Source organism: Colias eurytheme, chromosome 25 (genome assembly GCF_061535395.1).
Source record: "Colias eurytheme isolate Ceu_HAF_F1 chromosome 25, ilColEury1 Martin Lab GWU primary, whole genome shotgun sequence".
Taxonomy (NCBI): Eukaryota; Metazoa; Arthropoda; class Insecta; order Lepidoptera; family Pieridae; genus Colias; species Colias eurytheme.
In genome coordinates, this window is record NC_143004.1 from 7,410,773 (window position 1) to 7,438,394 (window position 27,622).

Below are 27,622 nucleotides of genomic sequence, written 5' to 3' on the forward strand. Positions count from 1 at the left end.
AACGTTACGTTAGATCGATGACCGACTAAAGCCATTAGCAAAATTAGAATCTTAACACATCATTTTCGCGCGCCTTTTGAATTCAGAACGTTTTTTCAACCCAAAAGTTTGGCAGCATAATTTCTTCTTAATTCAAATTTATCGATGGCCAGTGAGCAGTTAACTCAGAAAAGAGGTCGTAAGTAGTAAAATACAGATAAAAAATACGCCAACAAAACTGAAGATTGAGCAATGTCAGCGCTGAACGATCACTTAAGATAAGCGTGTCTAGTTATGAGTAATAAAGACAAATGTCCCTTGAAGCGAGATCGTAAGAACGATAGCACTCTGGCTGAGTTACTTTCATTTTTATTTCATTGCAATTTATTTTCTATAACTCCTCTCTATGTGGCGAGAAAGTCCATTTTCTTTTATCATAAAATAAATTGTTAATTAATTCAATAGCCAAGGGATTTCATATTAGGTAATGTGATTGGGTCTTAAATATAAATTATTGGAAAACATTTTCTAGTAAATACTTAGAGCCTAATTAATTAAATATATCTGTTTGATTATATTAATCTATATTAATCTATATCAATCTTGTTATTTTCATATCAAGATTGATGAGTTCAGTGAAGTTTTATGAGTAGGTATACCTACCTATTTTAAAAGTTCGTTCATTGATTTTCCATACATATTTGAACAGTTCGTTTTGTTCACACAAGGACTCGAACCCAGCTGCCATCTTTTACCACACACATTATTTTTCTAGCAACTAAATAAATAAATATATACATTAATTAATATAATTGTTATTACCTTACAAATATCCTGCTCCTCGTCAGCCTTTAGTCGACAATGTGCGTAGTTGTCGCATTTTAATTTTATATCTATACATGTATTGTCTGCACAGTCGAATTCGGTGTCAGGGTCACATTTCTCTTAAAAAACACACAATTATTAAAGCATACAAAAATAACATTAAGTATTATTGGTCTAGTCACATAGTGTATAAGTGTATCATACTGGAAAAAATGCGTGTGTGCCGAGCACACGTGTCAGAACTCAGAAGTAAAACTTCTTTGGCAAGATTCAAAGATATCAAAATCGTCGCCTTACTCCATGACGTGACGATATTGCCACGACGAGACCTTGAAATTTTACCCTCAACACGACTAAAGAAGTTTCACTTAAAAAAATCATCTATAGAAAGCAGAAAAATATAACAAATAGAAAAAAGGATAGCTTTTATTTGAACGAGAAATAAGAAACCATCGTCACATACAGGCTTTGATTTATTATTTTATCTTAGCCCAAACCACAGACTAATAATAATATATCTACTACGTATACAACCCAAACTATATTCTCTTATCTCATTTTCCTTCTATTTTCTTATAATGCCAAAGCACTTTAATACTAAGTATATCATTTTCTTTAGCTAGCAACATAATAACACATTATAAAAAAAGCTTTTGGGCGTGAGCCATATAAAATATTAGCTGTTCCCCGCGGTTTCACCCGCATTGCTCCGCTCCTCTTGGTCTTGCGTGATGATATATAGCATAGCCTTCCTCGATAAATGGGCTATCCAACACCGAAAGAATTTTTCAAATCGAACCAGTAGTTCCTGAGATTAGCGCGTTCAAACAAACAAACAAACTCTTCAGCTTTATAATAATATAGATTGAGAAACTTAAAATCATTATTAACAGGCTTATTCATATTTTATCAATATAACTATTTTATTTTATTTTTTATTTTTTTATTTTGAATTTCCAACAAAGAATACATAGTTTGAAAACTCTTAATTCTAAGATTGCTTACGACAAAAATCATTTATGTATCTTTACTTACAGGAAATTACAACGATCATATTACAAATATTATTTGAACGGATGACAATATTATTTTAAGACATTATAGTGTAATAAGAAAAAGAAAAGATTGTATCTCTTATTATAATAAATTTCTCATAAGTACATGAACTTTTATAAATGTATATATAGTGAAAAAAATGACTAAATGACTAGTGTACGTCTTGCTGAAAATACATTTAAAAGAATTTGAAAGGTCGTATTTACTAATATGTATTCTAAACTAATATTAGGTTAGAACCTAGGTAGGTACTGATATAAGTTTATAATGTTTTAATTAACATATACTATTAAAATGATCGATAACAATACGTTTGAACACCGCAAGTGAATTGTGAAATATATCGATTTCACGTGACTTTGCTGCGATAACGTTGTATTCATGGGTAAGTCTAACCATTGGGGAATGTTTCCCTAAGTTTGTACGAAATGGAGGAGTTCTAAGTATAGCGCAGGGATAACGAGGAATCCTAGCGGGGACATTGATACATATTCTACTCAATAGTTCAGGAGAAACAATGCTGTGATTGAGTATTTTAAATAAGAAGACAACATCCAACACTGTACGACGAGATTTTAAACTCATTATCCTGAAATAATTGAGCCTGTCCAGGTAACTTGTGCAAGATTTAGCAATTCCAGCTTTGAATGCCAGACGCCGAACCAGTATTTTTTGCAGACGCTCGATACGATTTATATGCGTTTGATAGGTTGGGTTCCAGACTGTACAACAATACTCGAGACGACTACGAACAAAGCTGTTGTATAGCAAAAGTGTTGTGTTGGGATCTTTGAAGTCTTTGGAGCACCGTAGAATGAAGCCAAGCGATCGATATGCTGCAGCCAAGATGTTGTCGTAATGAGATGTAAAGCGTAATTGTGAATCAAGGTAAACTCCAAGATCTCGAACTACCTTAATTTCTTGCAACAACGATCCGTGAATATTGTATGAAGACTCTATGATCTTGTGTTTGCGCGTAAATTTTATATGGTAGCATTTGTCACAATTCAGAAGCATCATGTTACAAGAACACCATTCATTTAATTTTTGCAGATCTGATTGGAGCAAATTTGCATCCGTCTCTGAACGAATTACGCGGATTAACTTGAGATCATCTGCAAAAAGGTATGGAATGGAGTGTTTGAATATATCCGGCAGATCGTTTATAAAAACATTAAAGAATAAAGGCCCTAAATTCGAGCCCTGTGGAATACCTGAGGTTGCGATATAACTTTCTGATTGACTACCATTGAGAACAACAGACGACGGCCTGGTATCCAAATATGATTTGCACCAATTCAAGACGGTGGCAGACACTCCGAACAACTCCAATTTCTGTATTAGAATTGAATGGTTTACCTTGTCAAAGGCCTTTGAGAAATCGGTATAAATTGCATCGACTTGGTGACCCTGATCAACTGCCTCGGTTAAATTACTTACATATGTTACAAGATTTGTATTAGTAGACTTTTTAGTCATAAAACCGTGTTGAGATTCAGAAAAATGACGGTAGACATGCTTGTGGAGTACTTCATAAACCATTGACTCAAAGACCTTTGACAAGGTAGAAAGGATGGAGATTGGGCGATAGTTTGATATAAGATCACGATTGCCACCCTTATACAGGGTGTCCCAAAAAGTAGTGATATACTGAAGCTGGGAGGTAGAGGACTTAGAGGGCTATCCGAATCACCCCCATGTGTGTTATGCGATTTTTCGTATTTTCGGAGTTATTACATTTTTTTCAATTTTTCATCTATCGCTGAGTACGATGAGATTTTTATTTATGGTGACGTGAATTATTGCGCTAGATGCTTGATTTTTTGTGTGTGCTAAGCTGAAAGATAGGCCAATTCAGTATGGTAACATTTACTATCGTTAGATCTTCGAATGGAATAAAAAAAAGAATTAAATGCCAAGAATGATAAAATTATCCAGTATGTTCATAACTTCAAGGGCCCATAAAAAATGAAATCACATAAAAAAAGGTTTTCCATTTGGCTTTTAAAAACATGCTCTATCGATCAGGTAGCTACCCTAAAAATTTCATTTTATTATTCTGAAGGCTTCAATCGAAAAATTGAAATCTAAATGTGGTAAGTGCAAAATTTTTATTAACATGATGATCATTAAAACCAATAAATAGGTGTTTAATTACCAGAATTTTTTTTAAATAGCCCCGCTGTTGCTCAATGCAAGTGCGACATCACCGTAAAAAGTTGTATTTTAAATGTCTGAATGCTTTTTTATCATTTTTAATGGTTTCTTCTGCTACTATGAATTTCCGGGTTATTTCGTCCAAATTGTGGCAGTCTCTCGTCATTGTAGTATCCCCACGGAAAAAAATCAATAGGGTTTATGTCCGGAGACCATGGAGGCCAGGCTAAAGGGCAAAAATACCCTGAAAGGTGGATTGGTCGTTGCAGCCTGCGCATGCGCCGGTGATGCCTGCTTTAAAGCCTGGCCTCCACGGTCCCTCGACCTAAACCCCATTGATTTGTTTTAATGGGGATACTAAAAAGACCTCGGCTACTTGAGAGAATGCCACAATTTGGACAAAATAACCCGGAAATTCATAGTAGCAGAAGAAACCATTAAAAATGATAAAAAAGCATTCAGACATTTAAAAGACAACTTTTTACGGTGATGTCGCACTTGCATTGAGCAACAGCGGGGCTATTTAAAAAAAATTCTGGTAATTAAACACCTATTTATTGGTTTTAATGATCATCATGTTAATAAAAATTTTGCACTTACCATATTTAGATTTCAATTTTTCGATTGAAGCCTTCAGAATAATAAAATGAAATTTTTAGGGTAGCTACCTGATCGATAGAACATGTTTTTAAAAGCCAAATGGAAAACCTTTTTTTATGTGATTTCATTTTTTATGGGCCCTTGAAGTTATGAACATACTGGGTAATTTTATCTTTCTTGGCATTTAATTCTTTTTTTTATTCCATTCGAAGATCTAACGATAGTAAATGTTACCATACTGAATTGGCCTATCTTTCAGCTTAGCACACAAAAAAAAATCAAGCATCTAGCGCAATAATTCACGTCACAATAAATAAAAATCTCATCGTACTCGGCGATAGATGAAAAATTGAAAAAAATGTAATAACTCCGAAAATACGAAAAATCGCATAACACACATGGGGGTGATTCGGATAGCCCTCTTGGTCCTCTACCTCCCAGCTTTCGTTCATCACTACTTTTTGGGACACCCTGTATACGGGTACAATTCGAGCTTGTTTCCAAACTGATGGAAACAGACCATTATTAAGGGAAGTATTAAAAATTAGCGCCAGGGGAACGGACAGCATGCCTGCACAACGGGTAAGAAATATGGGCGGGACGTTGTCTGGACCTGGTCCTTTACTCAGGTCCAAGGCCAATAATGCCTTTTTAATTGTATGACTCGATATTGAAAATGCACTGAGCATAGGAGCTACGTTGGATACATTAGATAAAGCCATAGATTTGTAGTTCAAATCAACAATAGAAGGATTAAAGACAGAGGAGAAATACTTTGCAAATAAGTCGCAGATATCTTTTGGGTTGCTACAAGATTCATTACCAAGTGACATGGTAGAAGGATAAGAAATATTTCCCTTCCTCAAGTTTTTTACATGTGTCCAAAAATATTTGGGATTAATCTTTATCGAATTTTCAATATTTTTTAAATAATTAGAATAACACTGTTTCGTTAATAACATTGATTCTTTTCTCAAATATTTGAATTCAATAATATCCATAGGGTTATTGTATTTTTTTATTCTTTTATGTAAATTATGCTTTTTATTCAATAATTTAATAAGTCTGAATGAGTACCAAGAAGGATATTTATTTCCACAAGTCTTGACTTCAGGGACACATTGTTTAATTATACTGTGGATAATACTATAAAATTTATCTACCATGACATCGACGTCTTCCATCGGACAGAGCTCTGTATTCCAGTTTATATTTTTGAGCATTTCGTTGATGTCGTTATAATTTGCCTTATGGAACAGAAACTTTTTCCTTGGTATGGACTTATTTATTTTTGGGCTTATGATTGGTGTTATTTCTAATGGCGGGTGAAACCTATCTACTTCACGAACAGGATTAGAACTCTGAGCAACACGTATTTCAGATATATCAGAGAGTATAAGGTCGAGAATTTTGTTTTGAAAATTTTGTATATTATTGTACTGTTGAAGATTATGTAATGCATTAAAATCGATCAAGCGGTCTTTGAGGTACCCCGTACTTGTGTCAGAGGTGATTAAGTACGGAGCATTGTCTTGCGTTACCCAGTTTATACCGGGCAAGTTGAAGTCACCCACGATCAATGTGAAATTATCACAAGATCTCTCCAATGCAGTGTGGCAATTATCAATGAAATGATCAAAAACATCAACCCGAATTGGGGGGGCTAAGTAAACAGCACAAAGCTTGAGCAAACTGTGTCCATTTGATTTTTGTGATTGCAACTCGATCGTGACCCATAAGTCTTCGCAGTTGCTCTCCCAGTTGTGCATACGCGAAGAAACGAGTTTATTAGATACCGCTACCAGAACTCCTCCACCTATACTTTTGTGTCGATATAGAGAAGATGTTTCCCTATCTCTACGATAAACCGTGAACTTACCATCAAAAATTTCAGAATCAAAGATGCCGCTACAAAGCCACGTTTCCGTAAATATGTAAACATCGAAATCTTCAGTCTGTATATGCTGGCGCACCTTAGCAAGATTTCCACGAAGGCCTCTAGTGTTTTGATAGTATAGCTTAACCGAGTCGAATGTTATATGGTTTAGAGCACCAGAATATGACCAATTTGCTATAAATTTACTGAAACTATAGAAACCACTACAACGAGGAAAGTTTTTCTAAGCTATCTATAAAAATGGTGTTTGACGTTTCATCCTTCTTCATGAAAACTTTTCCTACGCACCCAAACAAATTTATAATGCTGTTCCTTAGATTTAAGTCTGGCAGCCGCGTAGATGGTTTTGTTGATCGGCGAAAGATGCTCGGTGACATATATAGGTATAGGGGGATTCGCTGCAATTCCTAAGTGACTGGTATTTAACTTCTCTGTTAAGTCCTTTTTCTTATTGAATGTGGATGTTGCAGCTAAAAATGTGTCTCGTAATCTTGGGCTACTGAATTTCACAATAATAGAACGTGGCCTTGAACTCTGCGTATTCAGTTTAGCAACCCTTGTACATAGAAGAATATCTGTATCCTTAATGTCACATTTAATAGTTTTACTTAGTTGAAGGACTGTGTTTAATAGATTTTCATTGCGGTATTCTGGTACGCATTGCAATTCAATGTTACTCGATCGGGCATGTTGTTCAATCGTATTAAGGCTTTTCTTCATGTCATTTACCGACTGGACTAATTTTATATTATCCATTTCCAGCTTATTTATTGTGCGACATTTTTCTTCCAAAGTTGTTTTCATTTCCTCATAACGCTCGTTGAAAAATGTTAGCGAATCTTGAAAAGTGGATATTAATTCGTTTATTTTGCCAAAGTGCTCGTTAATAATATTTTTTATCGAATCCCGAAATGCTTGGTCTATTTCTTGTCTTATAATGTCCCTCAGCTTACCTCCCGTGATATCTTTTAGTAGTGTATCGACGTATTCATTTTGTGTTTCGGAGCGTTGCGCTTCACTTGGTAAAATGGGCGAATTAATTACATTTAATTGAGTTACAGTTGTTGGGCTCAAGTCCCGAGCCGATCTGGCAGGAGTGTTCGAATTATCTTTTTTTGGTAGTTTGCTGATACATACTGGACATTTCCACAAATTCCTAGTTTCGAGAGTCATTAATTTATACCGCTTATCAGATATATTCGCGCATAATAAGTCATACCATTCTTTACATGCAAAGCATTGAAGGCCCTCTCTGCTTTTAATAACTTTCATGCAACCAGAACAATTTCTTGTAGGCATTTTAATCTATTATTAATTTTATGATATTTTATGAAGCGTAATTAGTGTGAACGCTGTGTGATTTTGTAAATACAAAACAGGGTAAACCGTAAATGGTATTCCGAACGTTGATGCGAAGCAGTGGTCGGTGGCGAGAAAAAGGTCTTAAGCGCCGTGAAAAACGCGTCGCTTACGCGTTTTAATGATTAACACTTCAACTGTTCGTACGTTATAAGTTCTTTGATGTAAAATTTGTATTATCAGCCAAAAACTGTATATTTTAAGTGATAATATTACACAAAAAATGCTCACTGATGTTACACAGCGTCTATAATTTGTTATTAAACTGAATAAATAGTTAATAATTCCACTTTTACACTATATAATAATTATAATTCGCACAGCGATTTATCCGTGCAACTCGCGACGAACGAAACTCTACTTATTCATATTTATTTTATTACTTATTTATGAATAAGTAATAAAATAAATATTTTAACAACTATTACTTATTCATATTTTATCAATATAACTATATACATATATGAAAATTAGTATTTAAAAAACTAACTAATATGTTATAACATAAAATACAAGATACAAAAATGGAAGCATTTCCAGAAATGAATTATAAAACAGTCATAATCAAATTTTCGAAGTATTTTACGAGCGAACGCTCTCTGAACACGAAAGTTCCAGTGAAATAATTAAGATTGGATCACGTTCGTATTCCATCTTGTATGCTCAAATAATTTAATACAACTCTTTTACAAAGTAACATCGTTATAGTAGAGCCATTTTAATAGGCAACATTTGACAGTTCAACAAAATTCAACAATGTAACCTAGTAACGACGACATGGAATAACATGATATTTCGTTTTGTTAGAACTGCACATTTGCTTACTTTTTTTTCAAATACGATTACATATTTATAATAATAATGACCGATACAAGTAATTTTAAGATTTCATATTACTGATAAATCATTCTAAACATAATAAACAATTTCTGAATTAAAGAACTGACGTCGCTACAATTTTGTGTCAATAAACTTTTTTTCTTTTTAAATACCAGAGACGTTACTCTAAAAATCGAAATCTGACATCTAGAATCGAATGCATTGATTACTTGTGAATAAAAATCATCATAAATTAATAAATGTGTTTCAAGTTCGATTGACAAATGTTTCAAGTCAGTATCGATTAATTCACTTTAATCGATGTTTTTAAGCAGGTTACCTCTCTTCGAAGATAAAATTGATAGACGTCAAATGTTGCCTATTAAATTGGCTCGACTATAATATTGTTACAAATATATTTTTGTTTGAATTTATGACATACTACTATTTTAATTTGAATTAATGACAGATGTCTTCTCTAGTAATAATAATCTCTTGTCACTGTATCTGTTTAATTTATCCAGTAAACCTTTGAAACGGCTTCACCGATTTTTATGAAATTATTGTTTTTTGAGGTCTTCGATGAATACCAGTAGGACTATAAGTATATAATATATCTGTGGTTACTTCGAAATTTAAATTTGATAAATCTATATTTTAATACAAAAACAACAATACAACACCACTATACAGTATATGTATAATATAGGGAACATTCTAGAACATTACGATAAGACCATACATAGAGACACCCTAAAGATTGCCAAACGAATTTGAACCCTCACCATCCCTATTAGGGTCCAAACTCCTGAACGCAGTGAAGGTCGCGTTGAAGGAGGATCCTCTGCCCGCCTTTGAAGTGAACAAACGCACATACATGATATTCCCTTTATCTTCTTTGGCTTTATTTGTGTCGTCCTTGGTTGTTATTGCGTTGGCCACTGAACCGCAATAATGGGCTAACCTGAAGAATACTCATTATAATAAAAAAGAGCGTGTGTACACACGTGTCAGAAGTGAAACTTCTTTGGCAAGATTTCAAGATAAAAAAACGTCGCCTTACTCCATGACGTGACGGTATTTCAGTGACACGACCTTGAAATTTTACTCTTAACGCGCCTAGAAGTTTCACTTCAAAAATAAACTATGTACCTCCATATTGTAATTTGTAAGGGCAGCAGGCGGCATTTTGCTACTATCCCGGTCGTAGTTTTTATAATAAAAATCGAAGTAAAAGTAAAAGTGAAACATTGTGTATTTATTTAAAAAATAAAAATCTAAATTATTACTATTATTTTGGAGTTTTGTTAAAATCGGGCATTGTAATTGTTTAAAACTTTTGCAATAACGCTTTTAGTAAATTATTTATCAAATTTAATTCAGTCTTTTCTTTTCTGTGTGCTAGATATCATACATTTAATAGTTTTTTATAAAAAACTAGCGGTCCGCCCCGGCTTTGCCCGTGGTACATGTTTACGTTTTCTCTACATAAGAACCATCCTCGTACTTCAAGGAATATAATAAAAAAAGAATTATCGAAATCGGTCCACCCGTTCTCGAGTTATGCGCTTACCAACACATTTTGCGATAACACACACAACACATAAAAAATATGTATATATCTACTAGAATATAACAGTGTGTTTGTTATTTATAATGGCCCATAGAATACTATTTAAGACGCTGTTCTATTAATAAACCACGAAAATCTTACCGAAGAATCTAGTAATTGTAATAATAATTAAATACCTCGCTTCATATTCCAGTGTGTATCCAAAAACCTCGACGACATTGTCTTCACATTCATTTGGCTTAACGAGAGCATAGTGTGTGAAATTTAAATAGATCTGTAAAGGTTAAATATATTAATTTATCATCGAATATTATTTATGTTACCAAAGATTTCAACTTTTTTATATCATACTAGCAAACCGGGCGAACTCCGTTTCGCCACCAGAGACACCTTTTCTTTGCTATAAACCTCACGGAGCCCGAGACCTTTCCAACGATTAACGAATGCAAAACTGTGGAAATCGGTTCGTGCATTCTGGAGTTATAGCGTCAGGAAGGAAAACCCGACTATTTTTATATAGTAGATTATTAAAACTACCATAGCAATATAAACTCAAATAGAAATAAAATTATTTTTTACATCTCGATTAGCTCTATTTTGCAGCTAAACACAATGTAAATGCTTCAGTTTTTACCCGACTACGGCAAAGCAAAAGGAGGGTTATATATTATTTCGTTACTAATTTAACAAGTTTCGAAAAGTAATAATATATTTATTTAATCTCTTTTCAAAATTATGTTTATTAAACCACAATATAGGGATTTTTAAACCATTAATAATCAAATAATCGACAACAATCTTCAAGAAAAAATTCTTAGAACGAAAATAAATTATTCTTAAAATCAACAAAACAAAAAAAACTCAGGTACCTACCTTAGTATTAGCTGGTGTGTTTATTGTCCACAACACATCCAAATTCTGGTTAGCACTCCGCGTCAAACAGTCTTGATCTATTTTAGACGTGTCTATGATCCCGTGCATCCCTGATAGATCCTTGTAGCAGGAGTTTGGTATGCTTACTGCAAAAAAAAATTAACAAATATATTAATACTTGAGGTCCGCCCCGGCTTCGCCCGGGGTACATATTTCGCAATAAAAGGTAGCCTATGTCCTTTCTCGGGTATCAAAATATCTCCATACCAAATTTCATGCAAATTGGTTCAGTAGTTTAGGCGTGATAGAGTAACAGACAGACAGACAGAGTTACTTTCGCATTTATAATATTAAGTATGGATGTAAATAAATTAAATAAAAAAAAAAAACTGGAGAAGTGAATATTTATAAACAATTAATTCGTAATTAAAATTCACCAAGAAATAAATAGGACTAATATACAATGAGCTTTTAAATAAGCTTTTTGGCTTGAAATCTAATAAGAATTTCTACCAAACGTAGGGCGATATAGAGCACTATTTGCAGAAGAAGGTAATCAGAAAAAGACACAGAGAGAGAAATAGGCAGGTTCTTACGTCAATTTTCATCATATTCCAAAGTTAACTATAATCAAAGTGATACAACAATAATTTAAACATCGTATTTATGAACTTTTTACAACTATCTTACCTCCTACGACACTTCTATTCAATATTATTTGAACAACTTTTTAAAAGATACGACGAAAAAATCCTTTTTTACCTGTCAATAATGACCAAAATATCAACTTACCACTAGTACTTAACTCAATGAAGTTGATGCTTATCCTGAAGCCTTCATACTCTATAGTATCATCAGAGTGGAACTTCAGCCAGGCGTTTGGCCCAGTGGTCCGTATTTGCCTTGGAAACGCTTCGCCACATACCTTGTCTATCAGTTTGGCGTAGCCTTTAAGGCCGTCACGAATCTGCAATTATATGGAGTTGATATAAAACGATGTATTTTGATTATGGTTAATAATTAAATTATGTTATCGCGAGTGTAAATGAAACACAATTACTTTAGGTTTCTTTCGTTAGGCATAGTTAGAGTTTGTTTTACAGAAGGATTCTTAAAACAGAATCAATTAATACAATTGTATAATATTTCGTTGGTTAATATTAACGATTCAAAATAGCGCTTATTAAATGTTTATTAAAGATTTTTTTTATACATTTAATTTTGTCCATTTGTTGTAAGTATAAATTTTGACGTGACAACGTCTTATAATTCGATAGAGCCGGCTGCACGCACGAAAAAACATGACTCATGCGGCGTAACCTCGCTCTGCGGCGTTCCATGTAAGGCTTGAAGTGCAAGCGAGAGCGCGGAACGAGCCACAAAGAAGCACAATCGGACGTTGTCACGTTCTCTATCGTCAGTAAACCGACTTTACAGACAACCAATTTTTTAAGTATAAATTCTATCTAAAAATATGGTCTTTTAAACTTACAAAATCCATACATACTTAAAACATTAGTATACTCACTTCTAAAAAATCATAGCTGCACTCAGAATGGTATTCGATGTGAAACATATCGACAAACGTTAATTCCACCACTTTACCCTCGTCGGCTGAAACAAAAGAATCGATTTCAAATAAAACGTTGTACAAATAAACTTCAAAAATTCATTAATCATACAATAACATATCTTTTAGTGTCGTAGTTACAGTTATAATACTGTTTTTATTTATTTTATTGCACTTTATAATTTATTGAACATTCATAGCAGAAACAAAACGCTACAAGAATGGTGTAGCATTTTGATTCTGCTTGCATTTTGTTTGGCGGCCTTATAACTAAGCAAAGAGCTCTGCCAGGCAAACATTTGGAGAAGGTAAAAAAGTGAAATATGTTCATATTATGTTTGCAGTAATTTGCAATAAGTAGTAGGTATCTAGTAATAATTTGAAGAATTGTGCCAAAATTTTAGATGAACAGATACAAACATTTCACTATTAAAATCGTACAGAATTATAAGAAAGTTCGTATAACAAGTTTATAGATTAAATATATTAATTAACAACAGATGCACAAAAGCTTCCCTAGTAATATATTTACATAATAATGTACACTAATATCGCTTATGTAAAGTGCTTTACGGTTTACATTGTAAACAATTATATAATTACGACGTTAAATGTACACGAAATAGTGTTCGTACACCCGTGTTAATATTGACTCTATTCAGTAATAATAGGGTTGCCAATTTTTACAGCTTGCGCCGCCCCGGGGTGGGCATTTGGTGGAGGGCCTGGAAACGGGCAAGTGGCGGAGGGCCTGGAAACGGGCAACTGCTGGGCGGGACATGCGGAAGATTGCGAATGTGTACCCGCATCCCGTCTAAAGCAGCGCGTTGGTACACGGTGGGGTTTTAGTCGGTAGGAATCCGACATAACCCACGGCTCCTTCCCCGGGAGCCGTGGGTATCTTAGGCAAGATTTCCCCACTTGAAAAAAAAAAAAAAAGGGTTGCCAATTTTGGAAAATTAATATTATTTTATATTGATTTAATAGCTTTAGAATGACCCATAGTTATTTTTCTATGTGTATTTAATTTCATACACTATCTGCCTGCGTATCCTTATAGAACCTAATTACCAATTTGGATTTCAATTTATCTTTTTTGCGAAATATCATACATTTCCAATCAGCCGTTTTGAAACGTCAGATAACAAACATCCATACATAAATTCTCACAAAATTTTGTGTTTTTATAAGTATAGGATGTTAGAAGTATTGTCTACACTAATATTATAAAGAGGAAAACTTTGTTTGTTTGATTTTAATGAATAGGCTCATAAACTACTGGACCGATTTTGATGAAATTTGGCACAGATAATCTTTAGACCCTGAGAAAGAACATAGGCTACCTTTTATTGCGAAATATGTACCACGGGCGAAGCCGGGGCGGACCGCTAGTTATTAATATGGTAATATAATAATATTTAAAATGTTCACTAAGTAATTGATATCATCCAAGTGCAGGTATGAACCGCCATATTCCTATCAAACTTCATCGATTCCCATTAATGAATTCATCTAGAATATGCGAGAATTTCCGCGAACAATAGTTAAATCATTTATTGGAATAGTTTCAGTTTTTTATTGCTTTACACTCAAACTTTTTGCTTACGTAGATACTTTAGAGATAATAGAATTTACATTCACTATTTTTTACTGTATACTAGAAGAGTGAATAAATAATTTTAAGATATTAAAATATGTAGAGCATCGAATTAATAAATAAATAAGAACTTCCATTGTAACATAATAAACAAAAGCAACAGCCCTAATTGTTACACAGAGCAACTTTAAACAGAGCCAATCGATTTCCACAAGTTTAATTCCGCCGAGACGCAGTCGAAAATGATGTATCGGTTTTGGATGTTTCATAAATAATACAATAATGATAGATGCACGAAACTTCCTGAGACGTTTCCTTAGTCCTTTTCAAGTTGTGCTGTGATTTATTGCGAAGAATATCAATAATGTCGCCATTTTGTTCGCTTTATTATTTTATGATGGTAAATTTATTGGCGCCAAACATTAGGTAATTTGTTAGTTGAATTTGAATGTCATTCATCAATGTTTAACTTTATTTTTTGTAACTTTTGAAGGATAGAAGAACAATTTAGGACTTTCTACAGATTATAAAAACTGACAGCTTTACATATTGATCGCATGTAATTACTTATGTACCTACTATTTTTATAAATTGGAAATTATCTCTGTCTGTCTGTTTATTTGTGTTTTCTTCTAAACTACAGAACGACTCTGGATATTATTACAGACATCGGTAGCGAAAGGTGATAGGCTTCTTTCTGTATCAAAAAAGAAAACGGTGATACTTAACGTAACATAATTGAAAAGCTCGTTCATATAAGAGCCATAATATTGATAACATATTATGTATTATATTATAGTGGGGATTAACGAAATTGTGCGTATAATCTGTGGTATTTTCTGTAGCATTAAAATATGTTTGTTCGCATCTCGCTTTATTGGATAATACATGAAAATTATCCTAAGTGTTCACACGTATTTAATACGAGCATCTCCTTAATAGTGGTATATTAATTTCCAGAAAATTCTTTATAACTATTAAAATGCATATTATAACTATAATATTTAATAGGTACTATACGATTCAGTAATTATCAAATTTTGAGAAGAAACGATGCGATATTTTATTTCCTATTTGTTTGTAATATGAAAAAGTGTTATAAAAATTATTTAACCAGTAAATAGTTACATCATTCAAAAGTAATCTACATATTTTTGGTATCCCATTTGGTCCAAGTAGAGCCGTTGCTAGTGGCTAGTCTAAACTAAAGTTCCAAAGACTTACAAATATACAGACAGACAACGATATAACCTTGAGATCGGTCTAATTAATTGCAATAGTTTGAAAACAAGATAGAGTTTATCTTTTTTAAGCTAATACTTTTAATTAAAAACACTTTTGTCGCCTTCTTTTTGTCAGGACAGTCTCATTAAATGTTAGAACGATTCCTTTTAGTTGAGAAACAATAATTAATTAAAGTTTTATTTATTAGTGATGGTCCGAAAGGTACAGTGGTGTCTTGAATATAGCGTCACGGGTGAAGGTACGACTGGTAATTTAGTCAGCAATCATTTTGCAGATTTCATTTCGTTATTAGCTGTGCTCCGCGGTTTTACCCGCAGTGCTCCGCTCCTGTTGGTCTTAGCGAGATGATATTATATAGCCTATAGCCTTCCTTGATGAATGGGCTATCTAACACCGAAAGAATTTTTCAAATCGGACCAGTAGTTCCCGAGATTAGCGCGTGCAAACAAACAAACTCTTCAGCTTTATAATATTAGTATAGATTTGATTATTTTAATTTAGTTTATTATACTGATTATATTTATTTAATCAATAGAGGTTCACTTGTTACATGATTAAATACAAGGATTACGTAGATAATTTAATATTTTTATATTTTGTCCTACTTACTAAAAATATTATAAATGCGGAATTTTGTGAGGATGGATGTGTATGTGTATGTTTGGTACTCTTTCACGCAAATACTACTGAACCGATTACAATGAAATTTAGCACACATATAGAGGGTAACTTGGATTAACACATAGGATAATTTGTATCCCGGAAATCCCACGGGAACAGGAACTAGGCGGGTTTTTCTTTGAAAACGCGGGCGAGGCCGCGGGTGGAAAGCTAGTATGTTATATTTTTATGTGACTATTCGCTCTGGCTAAGCTCAGGTAGGCTTTTTTATGCCAGTTTTTCAAATTTTTATCAGCTATCATACTAAGTTAAACGGACCATTGTTTAGTTTCGTTTCACGTCAAATGTTTGACAGGTTGGAATATAGAGGTTTTCATGGGAATAGAAAAGTGTGTTTTTCAAATTCTCTCGAAACGCTTTTCACTGTTTTTCACTGTTTAAAAACTTCTGTTTTAACAGAAATTTGAAAAAAAAAATGCCGCTTTGTATCCTCGAATATCTATTCTTATCATAGATTTTTACTATCTATGAATAACCAGTTTTGTATTGCAAAATTAACTTTAATCATAATTTGATAATTCTTTTAAATTTTAATCCTATAAAAATTACATACAATTACTATTTCTTATATTGTTTTCTACCCACCCAAGCAATGATCACCTCAATACGAATATAATATCCAAACTAGGTTACTTATGTTTAGAGAAAACATTTCCATTATACCAAACTATTAACAATCCCATAGCGAATCTTAGTTCTACACTGCGGCCTCAAATGAAATTTACGTATATATGAATCTTGAATTCATTAGGGTTGGCACCAACCTGAAGTACTTAGTATTAATGAAAATGAAAATAACATTATTCCACTTATCTCTTCATTATCTACAGTAGCTTTTAATTTACTGTAAAGTTACAAAAAGTATATGTTTTTTAGAAACCTATAAGTACAACGGACAGAGAAAAGTTGGTATTTGTCATCGAGATGGTATTTGTGCTCTTTGCTCTATACTTGTTAAGAATGAGTTGATCTTGTCATACTCATTTTTAATTATAATTATAGCCACATTAAGCCCCTTTCTTCCATTGATATGGGTTTTTGTTTAATTTCTCAAAAATGTTCATATTTTATTTCAATTACTTCACGTTATTTTCATTTTTGGCAACCCTAATACTACACATTCAAAATGAACCGCCTATTGCTTTAAGCTACCGACTTTAATCACGTGCTTCAAGTCGCAGCGGCAGTCTTGTTAATTATTTTAAGAAATAAGACTCAAATATACATGCTCATAAAGACATAATAATATTATGTAATAGGTAACGACATGTTTTTACCTACGCTACCTTAGTACGCTATACTACGGCGGTGATGTAAAAAGGGAGTTGTAATATTAGCATGTAAGGAAATAATTCGATTTTTGTTTTTTTTTTTTAATTTTTTTTGGGAGGAAAGTTCTTGTCATATAACAGATACACATACAGAGTTAATAATTTTTGACAGGTCAGTATAGACAAACCTTACAAACAACTTACGATGATATTATTATTTCGCTTGTTTAATATAAACAGAGTTATTGTGTCTGTTAAAGACGTCAGTACACGGTAATTACTCAATAAATAGCAAAATTTCCAAGTCCTAAATCTCCTACATAATAAATATGAAACAACTTACCACTTATAACAGTGACGCAGTTCAAATTACTATAATAATAGTTGTTCTTGCTGTCTCCACCGTACGGGTGCGATATATACTTCTGGTCCTTATTACTGAACATAAAGGTTTCACACCTAGGGTCTGGTTCATCTTCCCTTTTAACCCTCCGCCTTGGCACATAGATATCGAAACCACTATTCTTCTCTCTCTCAAACCTCTCTATATTACGCTTATGTATATTTAAATTGTGCTCTAAAACATTATCTGTATAAATTTCATCGTATTTAGAATTAATTAAAGTATTATTTACATTGGTCCTATGTTGCGTCTTCATTGTGTTTAATCTCTTGTCAGTACTGTCATAATCAGCTGTGTTGGAGGTGCCTTGAATGCAGCAACACGCTGGAACAAAAGAAGATATGTTTACTTCAATTATCTTGTATTGTAGGGTTCCGTACTCAAAGGGTAAAACGGGATCCTACTACTGAAACTTCGCTGTCTGTCCGTCTGTCTATTGTTACCGTGTTGTCCATCAAGACCATTTTAAGAATAATATCACAGTATTACCATATTTCCTACAGTAGTGCGACGAATGTACTTGTGCAGAGAAACGGAGGGGAACTGGCGGGGGTCGGGCGACGCGGGCCGCGTAAAGCAAACACGCTGAGATTGCTTTACCTATCGCGAAAGGACGACGCAGTCGTATTTTTCGTGTAATAATTTTATTATACATAGGTACTTACATATTCTATTATGGCGCGCACAAACTGTTCCGTTTACGGATGTAAATCTACGAAATCCCAGAAGGAAACAATATTTCAGAAAGATTGTATTAATTGTATCTGTTGAATTAAAATCAAAGCTATGTATATGTTGTCCTCATTATTTCCTAATCAGATTGTACATCCCAATGCGAATGCATTACTTAGTTAAATGTTATAATATACAATTAAGAACATCCAAAAATAAAGTGTCCACGTAAATAATATTTAGCAGTGCAATATCTGTATAATTACATCAGATCAGATCGCAATTATTTTGAATGTACATATGAAATATGAATAAATGATTTCATCATAATATTAATAATCACAATTGTTTTATTTTCCATTTGTTGCAACCCTAGCGTATTTTCGTGTGGCAGCGTAAGTACCTACGCTGGCGGCGGCATCGCGCGACATCAAAGGCGATTCCTTACTGTAGGAAATAATATTGTAATACTGTGATAATATTATGATAATACTATAAAACCAAATAATTAAATATAGTGGTTAAGCAACGGTTGGCACGATCATAACTTGGATGGGTGACCAATTTTTTTTATTTTTTCTGTATTATCTGTGTTCTGCTTATTTGATATGTATGAAACCCTTAGCAGGCGAGTTCGTCTCGCACTTGACCGATTTTTCTTTCACATTATTTCCTATATCGAATTTCTGAAGAAATGCCGAGATTGATTTCATCGGGATTTAAATGTAATTGCCTTTACAGGAATTCCTGTAATATTGTTTCATTTAATTAGCTCATTCAGTGACTTTGATATTGCCGAATTAATAAATTCCGTTACCATGGCGACTATCCGGTTGTTACCATGACTACTAACGTCATTGATTATCTACTTTAAGGCTTTGTCAGACAGGACGCGTACTTAGCGCGCGTCAGAGCGTTAAGTTGACGCCGCGATATGACGCTAAGATGTGTTCTACTACCATCGTAGAATACCGTCAAACAGAGCGCCGGCGCTAGCAGTACGCAACGCTCTGTCGCGGCGTTAGGACGCTTTAACGTCGGGTGTTGTATTTTTTTACAAATTTTATTTTAGCGTCGGCGTTAATAGACGTAAAATAATAATAAAATACTGCATAATGACCGAAAATTTGATAGAATTGGTTAGAAAATATATATTACGAAGGATAGTTCATATAAACTATAAAGATATATCAATGAAGGCAAAATTGTGGGCACAAATCGGAGAAGAAATTAATGAAACTGGTAAGTAAAAAATTCTTCCGACTCCGGAGTTAATATCGCTGTACCTTGTTTTGTTCGTAAGTAATAATTATGTAAACAACATGCAGCTTTAATAATATCAATTATTGTGTCCTAACGCGCGCTAAAGCGTTCTGTTTGACGAAGCCTCGCGCGACGTTAAAACAGGACGCTGCAGCGCTACTACGCAGCGCTAAAATACGCGTCCTATCTGACAAAGCCTTTATAGCGGCGAATGATGATCCCTATGACAGTTCGTCTTAGTGATTGCTCGTATGATGGGTCGTGTCGATACCTTACTACTTTATAGGCGAAGGCGTGGTTTGCATTCAGCCACGTCGGTTTTTACAAATATTATAAAATGAATTTTTAACGTCTTTTATGTTGTTGTTGTATTAATTTAAGTTTTTTAGCATAGATTAAGTAGGTAAGTAAAACGAAAGTTTTCCAAAACATAAAAATGCGCCTTATCATTTTCACGTAATTTTTAACCCGTTTAACATAGTGTATATTATTTTATCGTGAAAATGGAAGCCCCCATTTAATTTGTCTAAAAAACTTATATTATCATAGGTAAGTAAATTAACGCCAACGGTAATTAATTAATTAATTGTGCTGCGATCTTCTGTTCCATTCAATAGTGAATGAACTAAAGCTTAAGCATGGAAAAAATGTGAACTCGTTCCCATTATCGAAATTTGTTTATCGATACTTTCCGCACAAGTCGATAAATGCCAACGATGTAAATTTTGTAGGACGTAAACGCAAAGTCAAATTGATGTAATTTCTCGTAAATGTTAAGAATTGTTATAATTCCAACAGAATATCATTGTTATGGCATAAAGCTACGTAAAAATTAATAAATGCCATTTTTAGACGCCTCCAATACGTTTCTAATTTAATGGTGACGCCATTACAAGTTTGTCTCTTGAGAGTAACTGTCAGTGTCATAGGGATCATCATTCGCCGCGCCGGGTTATAATATACGCAACGTACTTATATAAGTAGGGAAAAAATCACATGATTAAATCTTTATATTCTTTTTTGAAATTGTTAAAGGCCAGTTTTAAGGCTTACTGATATTGCCTATTTAACACTTGTTATCTAATATTTTCATTATTAAGTGATAATTTTCACATACTTTTCATCATTTTATTTATTTAAATTCATACTGAACAATGTCGTCTCTACTTGTGAAACTGGCAATTAATGGCCATTAATAGCGATTAATAAGTACATATATTAATATACAGGGTGTCCCACTGTTGGTATACTAAGCTCAAAGGAAGTTATAGTTGAGTACGTAAACAATACTTATAAAATTCCAGACGCATTTTTTTTTCAAATAGAAGAATTCTTAAAACTATGCGTATACCCATAACAAGCAACCCGCCCAACTTTGCCACCCGCACGTGAGCTATCGTTTAAGATTATGTTTTCATAGACAAAATGCTCACATTAGAGAAGCGGTATATGCCGGCTGCGCGAAGCTAGAGAAGAAAACATGGATTTTCAGGAAAAAATTAGCAAAAATTTTTGGACGTAATTTTGTTGTTTAAGTATTTTTTTCGTGATCAGTGTATGCAAAACTACAAGTCCCTTCGCGCTTATTATTTCCCTACAAATATTTCAAGAAAACATACAAAATTAACCACAAACATACCATAACCCTTTCTGATCTCTAATGGCCAGATTCAGTCACTGCATCATTTGTTACCAAAAAAACTGACATTACTTGACATTTTCGTACAATAAAACCCTCGTGAGCAAATGAGATGATATATTATGGCCACGGATGCGAGTGATACATGAAAGGAATCTGTTTGAGTGGGTTTCTCGATTGATTGTTAGTGTTACCCGCGGGTTCGCTTGGATTTTATCTGGTTCTGGAGGTTAAATTGTGTGCCTATAAATCTACGTTGTTGTTATTAAATGTAACCTAATTACCTGATGAAATAAGATTTATGTCGCCAAGTAAAGGCGATAAGCGAATAAATACTATTATTTAGATTGAATTAGCGGAAACCTCTTCTTAAGTAGAGAGTTCTGGAAGTTAGACTGCTGCCAAATTTCATAGAAATGCATTTGGCACTTCGTTTTAGTATGAAGCTATTACAAAATTATTGAATTAAATAAACGAAGAACAAATAAGCTTGTAAAAAAAGGAACAACAAGAGTTAACTGGCCTGATTATTGGTGACCCCGAGAGTTTAAAATGTGTTTCAAGTTTTACTAAGTATATTTTTTTTATAATTTGGAAAAAATACTGGGATATTTAATATTTTCAATCTCCAAAACGCCCAATTTCAGCGTATATTTAATAGGTACATTTCAACAACACAAACATCCTGAAAAATCACAACCCACGAACGATTAAAAAAAGGGCATGACAAAACTAAAACATTTTCTCACAAATTACAAACGCGAGCACGAGTTGAGACACTGTTGAATAAATTAGTGAGGCCCCGGGCTTCGCCCCAGGGGGCGCGTTACACTTGCCTTTTCAATAGTGATGTGCCTTTGATGTCACGTTTGAATTAGGCCTTTAAAACCTAAATTTGAACTTTAAAAACAGACTTTTAAACAGATTATGTTCGTTTGCCGCCATAATGTTTAGGACTAGCTTTGAACTTTTGATATAAATTAGTATATATATAGTCTATATCGCTCAAATGTGATTTAGCTTTTTCCTTTTTTAAACTTTACTTTGTCGTGAAAAATACCCCAATAAATTGCGCTGTAAAAGATGTACCTATTCTCTGAATTAGGTTTTCTATGGCTGTAAATCCAAATATTTTATACTAGCTAAACATTTTCATTTTTTTATTACGAGGCGGTATTCACAAGAAATTCACATAACCGTCTTAGTTTAAAACTACACCCAAGAAATCATTGCGAGCAAACATCGACTAGCTCACTATAAAAATAATATCGATAAAAATCACACATCACTAGCAGTTGTCGACTTTTCACCTCGTCGCAAAGAAAGGTTTTGCTCGCATCAGAAATCTTGCACCACGAATATTACACGTGGATTCATATCTTCTTGGCCAGAAGCAGTTATTTCTTGAGATTTATAGATAAGTATTAATATAGTACTAGTTCAGTAAATGTACAAAAGGCATATTTTAATGAAAGGAAATGCGTATGCAGGAATGTCTGGAATAAGTTGTAAATCAAAACTAAGTAAAAATCTTAGGCAACAGTTATAAAAATTAAAAATATCTTGATTGTTATCCCAATATAGGTATTTCATCAACTTATCTTTTGCGCATCTCTACTTCCACATGATTAAAAATGTTTTTATAATATACGTGTGTTTAACATAGCTAAAATCTGGTTTATTTTTATCATTACGTATTTTAGTGTTTATTAATAAAAATACTTTAATATATAGACATACTAGCTTTCCGCCCGCGGCTTCGCCCGCGTTTTAAAAGAAAAACCCGTTCCCGTAGGATTTCCGGGATAAAACCTATCCTATGTCCTTTCTCGGGTATCAAAATATCTCTATACCTAATTTCATGAAAATTGGTTCGGTTAAGGCGTGATTGAGTAACAGACAGACAGAGTTACTTTCGCATTTATAATATTAGTATGGATCTCATCATACAATGATACTACTACGTACATCATTGTTTACATCTTACAATACAGATTTATCAAATGTGTAATTCATCGTAATAAGTATGTTGATTCAATTGCGGGTAAGATTCGATAGAATGAGAGTCAAATTTCAACCAGATTATCGTAGTTCCTATTATCCTTATTCAACACACAATAATGTTTCTATTTATATTGCGAAAACAAACGTTTAAGCCTTTATTTGTTGATTCTGATGATACGAATCTATTGTTTTCTGTTCCTTCCGATTTTATATTAATATATTGTTAGGTAAATATATTCATAGATACTTTTATAGAGTCGAAAATATACTAAATATTAGACGATGAAAAATAGAAATACATTAACTTAGATTAAGTATATTTTTCATAGAACAACACACGTTTGTTGGATTTATGGATATATATGCGAAAGGCAGACAAAAAATTATGATATTGTTAAAATAATCCATAGAAATAGACTAACAATTCAATGGAGTCTATTCTCATTTCTTATTATTTTGGATTACAGCTAGCTCAAATCCGATTCTGATCTACTTTCTCAATAACCAATATCAATCTAGATTCACTTATACCTAAAGCAGATTTAATATTGAGTAATATCTATTTGATAATGCAAGTTATATAAGAGGTACAAACTTTAATCTAAATTAGATTTACCTAGCTTCTAATCAGATCAAAAACAAATCACTACAACATAGTATAAAACGAAGTCGCTTTCTCTGTCCCTATGTATGCTTAAATCTTTAAATCTCCGCAACGGATTTAGATGCGGTTTTTTAAGCAATTGCATAGCTTCTATCGCGGGCCTTGAGCGCGGGGACCGAATCCAGAAATTCCGTAACGAAAAAACCTCACGCTCCCCACTCCGACGGGCACGGAGGTGTGGCTTGAAGGCATGCTATGCAATAGCTTTACCGCGGCAGTCCTCGAGTGCCACACGTCTTTTTTTTAGTAGATAGAGTAGTTCTTGAGGAAGGTTTAAGTATATAATTTCAAGCGCAAAGCGGGCGAAGCCGCGCGAGGAAAGCTAGTATTCAATATATTAATCGAATTTTCTCACTGCGTTTATTGAAATATGGAAGATTCTATTACGCATTCATAACTTCACACTTCACACTAATAAGGTTTAAATATATAAGTTTTGTCACTATATTATTTTTTTTAAATAACCAACGTTTTTTGTAATAAGCTGTAATTATCGGCCGAATGTTTAATAAGTTTCAATAAACAACAACATTTAATTTATTAATCACTAGCGGTCCGTCCCGGCTTTGCCCGTGGTACCTACATATTTCGCAATAAAAGGTAGCCTATGTTCTTTCTCAGGGTCTAAAGATTATCTGTGCCAAATTTCATAAAATCGGGCCGGTAGTTTATGCGTGAAAACCATACACACATTCTCGTATAGGAGCTACCAACGTTGACAAGAGAGCATTTTAGTTATAGTTGGTTCTTTAATATACTGTTCCTCTTGCTATTTCGGTTAGAGTCCGGGCTGTCTGGCTGGTCGCAGTGGTTGCGTTTATTAGTGCGCATCTTATTTCCACAGGAAAATATCCTTAATTTAAAGTCATTTTTTAACGCGTAATTTTTAATCTTTTGCCTTTAGATAGATCCATGAGACATAATTTTTTTATTGCAAGACGTTTTTTTCGTTGTTAAATAGGTGCCAGACGCAATTTTTTATTTCAAAATCATTAAAATGTCATCGAAATAAGTGAAATTCCATCAACACGAGTCCCCGTGAAGGATATACTATTCATTTTACCATTTACAATTTTTTAGAAACAATCTACCATGGTGCCTCCTTTTCCCAATGAACCTCAAATAGGACGTTAATGTAAACTTGATAAAAACCAAATATCATCAAATTCATATTAATACCCAAAAGTGTAATAAATATGAAACCATCTATTAAAAATATTAGTTTACTAATTATTCAATATAAGTATTAAAAAAGGATAATATAATATAAGTAATAAAGTTACTACTTACCTTTTAAGCGGAATCATGTTGATGTAATTTCACTTATTTCGATGACATTTTAATGATTTTGAAATAAAAAATTGCGTATGGCACCTATTTAACAACGAAAAAAACGTCTTTCAATAACAAATTTATGTCTGATGGATCTATCTAAAGGCAAAAGATTAAAAATTACGCGTTAATAAATGACTTTAAATTACGGTTATTTTCCTGTGCGCACTAATAAACGCAACCACTGCGGCCAGCCAGACAGCGCGGACTCTAACCGAAATAGCAAGAGAAACAGTATATCAAAAACCCAACTATACTAAAATGACTTTTTTTAAAACGTTAATAGCTCCCGTACCATACATACAAACCTTTCCTGATTCCTCTTTTATAATATTAGTATAGATTGTCAAATTATGCAGCTTAACTTGAACGATTTTTTTCAAATTACTGCTGTATTCCGTCATAATTCCTGCTATCAATTGTTTGTAATTGTATATTAATTGTTTATAACTGTTCTTTAGTTATAATGTGAGTTGTTAATTCCACATTACTTTACATGATGTAGGTTATAGTGGATTATAATATTTTGAAAATAAAATAGGTTTGCTTGAATCGTAGTTTTTCTACGCAATCTGTAACATTTAATTTAAATGCTCTGATCCTATTGGTCATGTGGGTCATATCCTGCTATCAACCATTATAATATTTTCTAAGTCGAATCAACAGTTTTTGTGATTAACATCTTTCTGATACGACTTGCTGATAGCCTATTTGACAGATTTTCATACATTATACGTCATTTTAACTTACAGATAACCTAAACATAATTTATACTATTCAAAAGCTGTGACCAAAAGCGTGTGTATAGATGCGACTTTTCAGCCTAAAAGAAAATCAAAAAGTAATTACCTTTACCCAAAGATTAGAGCCATCTGTATGACAAACAACGGCACTAAGCTAGTCTTTATTATGGCTGAATTTTTATTAATATACTGCAGCTGTCTTCTTGGATGGAAGCCAAAGCGTTTTATTAAAATCGACCTCCTGCAGAATTAATAGGGTCCCGGCATACCCACGACCGTGTTTTGTTTTATCCTTTGAATATATTTGGGAAACTTTGTAATGTAGTTTGGGTACGTAGTTCACTCGAGCTTGTTTTATTTTTCGTGTAAACTTTTATAAGTACCTATTTGTGATTTGCGATTTTTATAAGATTGATGCTATTCTTAACTCGAAACTTTTTTATCCGTATTAACTTTAAAATCTCTATGAATATCTAACTATGTGTTCTTTTGTAACCACCCTAGACATTGTTAGTTTATGTCCTTAATATCAAATTAAATTAAAAAAAAAGACGGGTTGCACTCCGGGAGTGCCGGCAGAAGTGAAAACTTGATTATTAACGTTGAGCATGTTTGATATCCATCCGTCTTACGCTTTTTCGATCAGGTCACGTGTCCTGTCGCGAGTTTAAGATTTTATACCCATTGCAGAAAAAGTGCTCAACGCCGCTAAAGAAGTATTCACTTCAAAAATATTTACATTAAGAAATATATTTTCAAAATTCAGAAATCAATGTCGACAAATGATAATGTATCTACCTATTACAAAAGCCATTTGCACAACCAAATCAAACGAAAGTAAAAAAATACTGCATTTTGCACAAATAATCATAAAACTGCTCAACTCAAAATGTTAACTACTTAGAAAACACTAAAACATCGATTAACGTTCAAACTCAGTTAAAATTTTATATTCAAGTGTCAAATACGGTCAAAAATACCACAAAGCACCACCAATATCTTACGGCAAGACATTCAAAAATAAAAGCGATTTCAAAGGCCAGTCTGGAAATTGCTTCGTTGCAAACAGCATGCCCGATTGGGTTCCTAACTAGATGGCCTAGTCTGGATCTGATCGTATTGGAGAGGAAATTAAAGTGTTTCAACTTTGAGTTGGAATGTATTAAGTTATGATAAGTGGTGTGGAAAATGCGTTTCGTATCGTGGGATTGGTGTTAAATGTACCTTTAGTTAATGCGTTTTTAAATTAGTGTAGCACAATTAATAATTGTTTGAATTTGTTGAAAGTATGTCGAATTGCAAACGCATCTATCCAATATCTCTATTTTATTGTATTTGTGGAGGAAGGAAGGTGGAATTCCTCCATCGAAAAAGGATCTTCGACCAGCCTAGTCGACTGC

General features: G+C 33.4%; 2 protein-coding genes across 5 annotated transcripts in view; one reads left to right on the plus strand and one right to left on the minus strand.

Moving 5' to 3' along the window:
• Positions 1–27,622, plus strand: part of LOC149897740 (myrosinase 1-like) — a 412,925-nt gene that overhangs the window by 234,745 nt on the left and 150,558 nt on the right. The window lies entirely within an intron of this gene.
• Positions 1–27,622, minus strand: part of LOC149897752 (uncharacterized) — a 175,573-nt gene that overhangs the window by 15,264 nt on the left and 132,687 nt on the right. For both annotated transcript variants that reach the window (XM_090116324.1, XM_090116325.1), the window contains 7 exons: positions 17,846–18,229; positions 12,667–12,752; positions 11,931–12,105; positions 11,139–11,284; positions 10,442–10,539; positions 9,478–9,656; positions 802–923 (listed from right to left, as the gene is read on the minus strand). In XM_090116324.1, the coding sequence (XP_089972450.1) occupies positions 802–923; positions 9,478–9,656; positions 10,442–10,539; positions 11,139–11,284; positions 11,931–12,105; positions 12,667–12,752; positions 17,846–18,229 (1,190 nt within the window). The remainder of the gene's footprint in view (positions 1–801; positions 924–9,477; positions 9,657–10,441; positions 10,540–11,138; positions 11,285–11,930; positions 12,106–12,666; positions 12,753–17,845; positions 18,230–27,622) is intronic.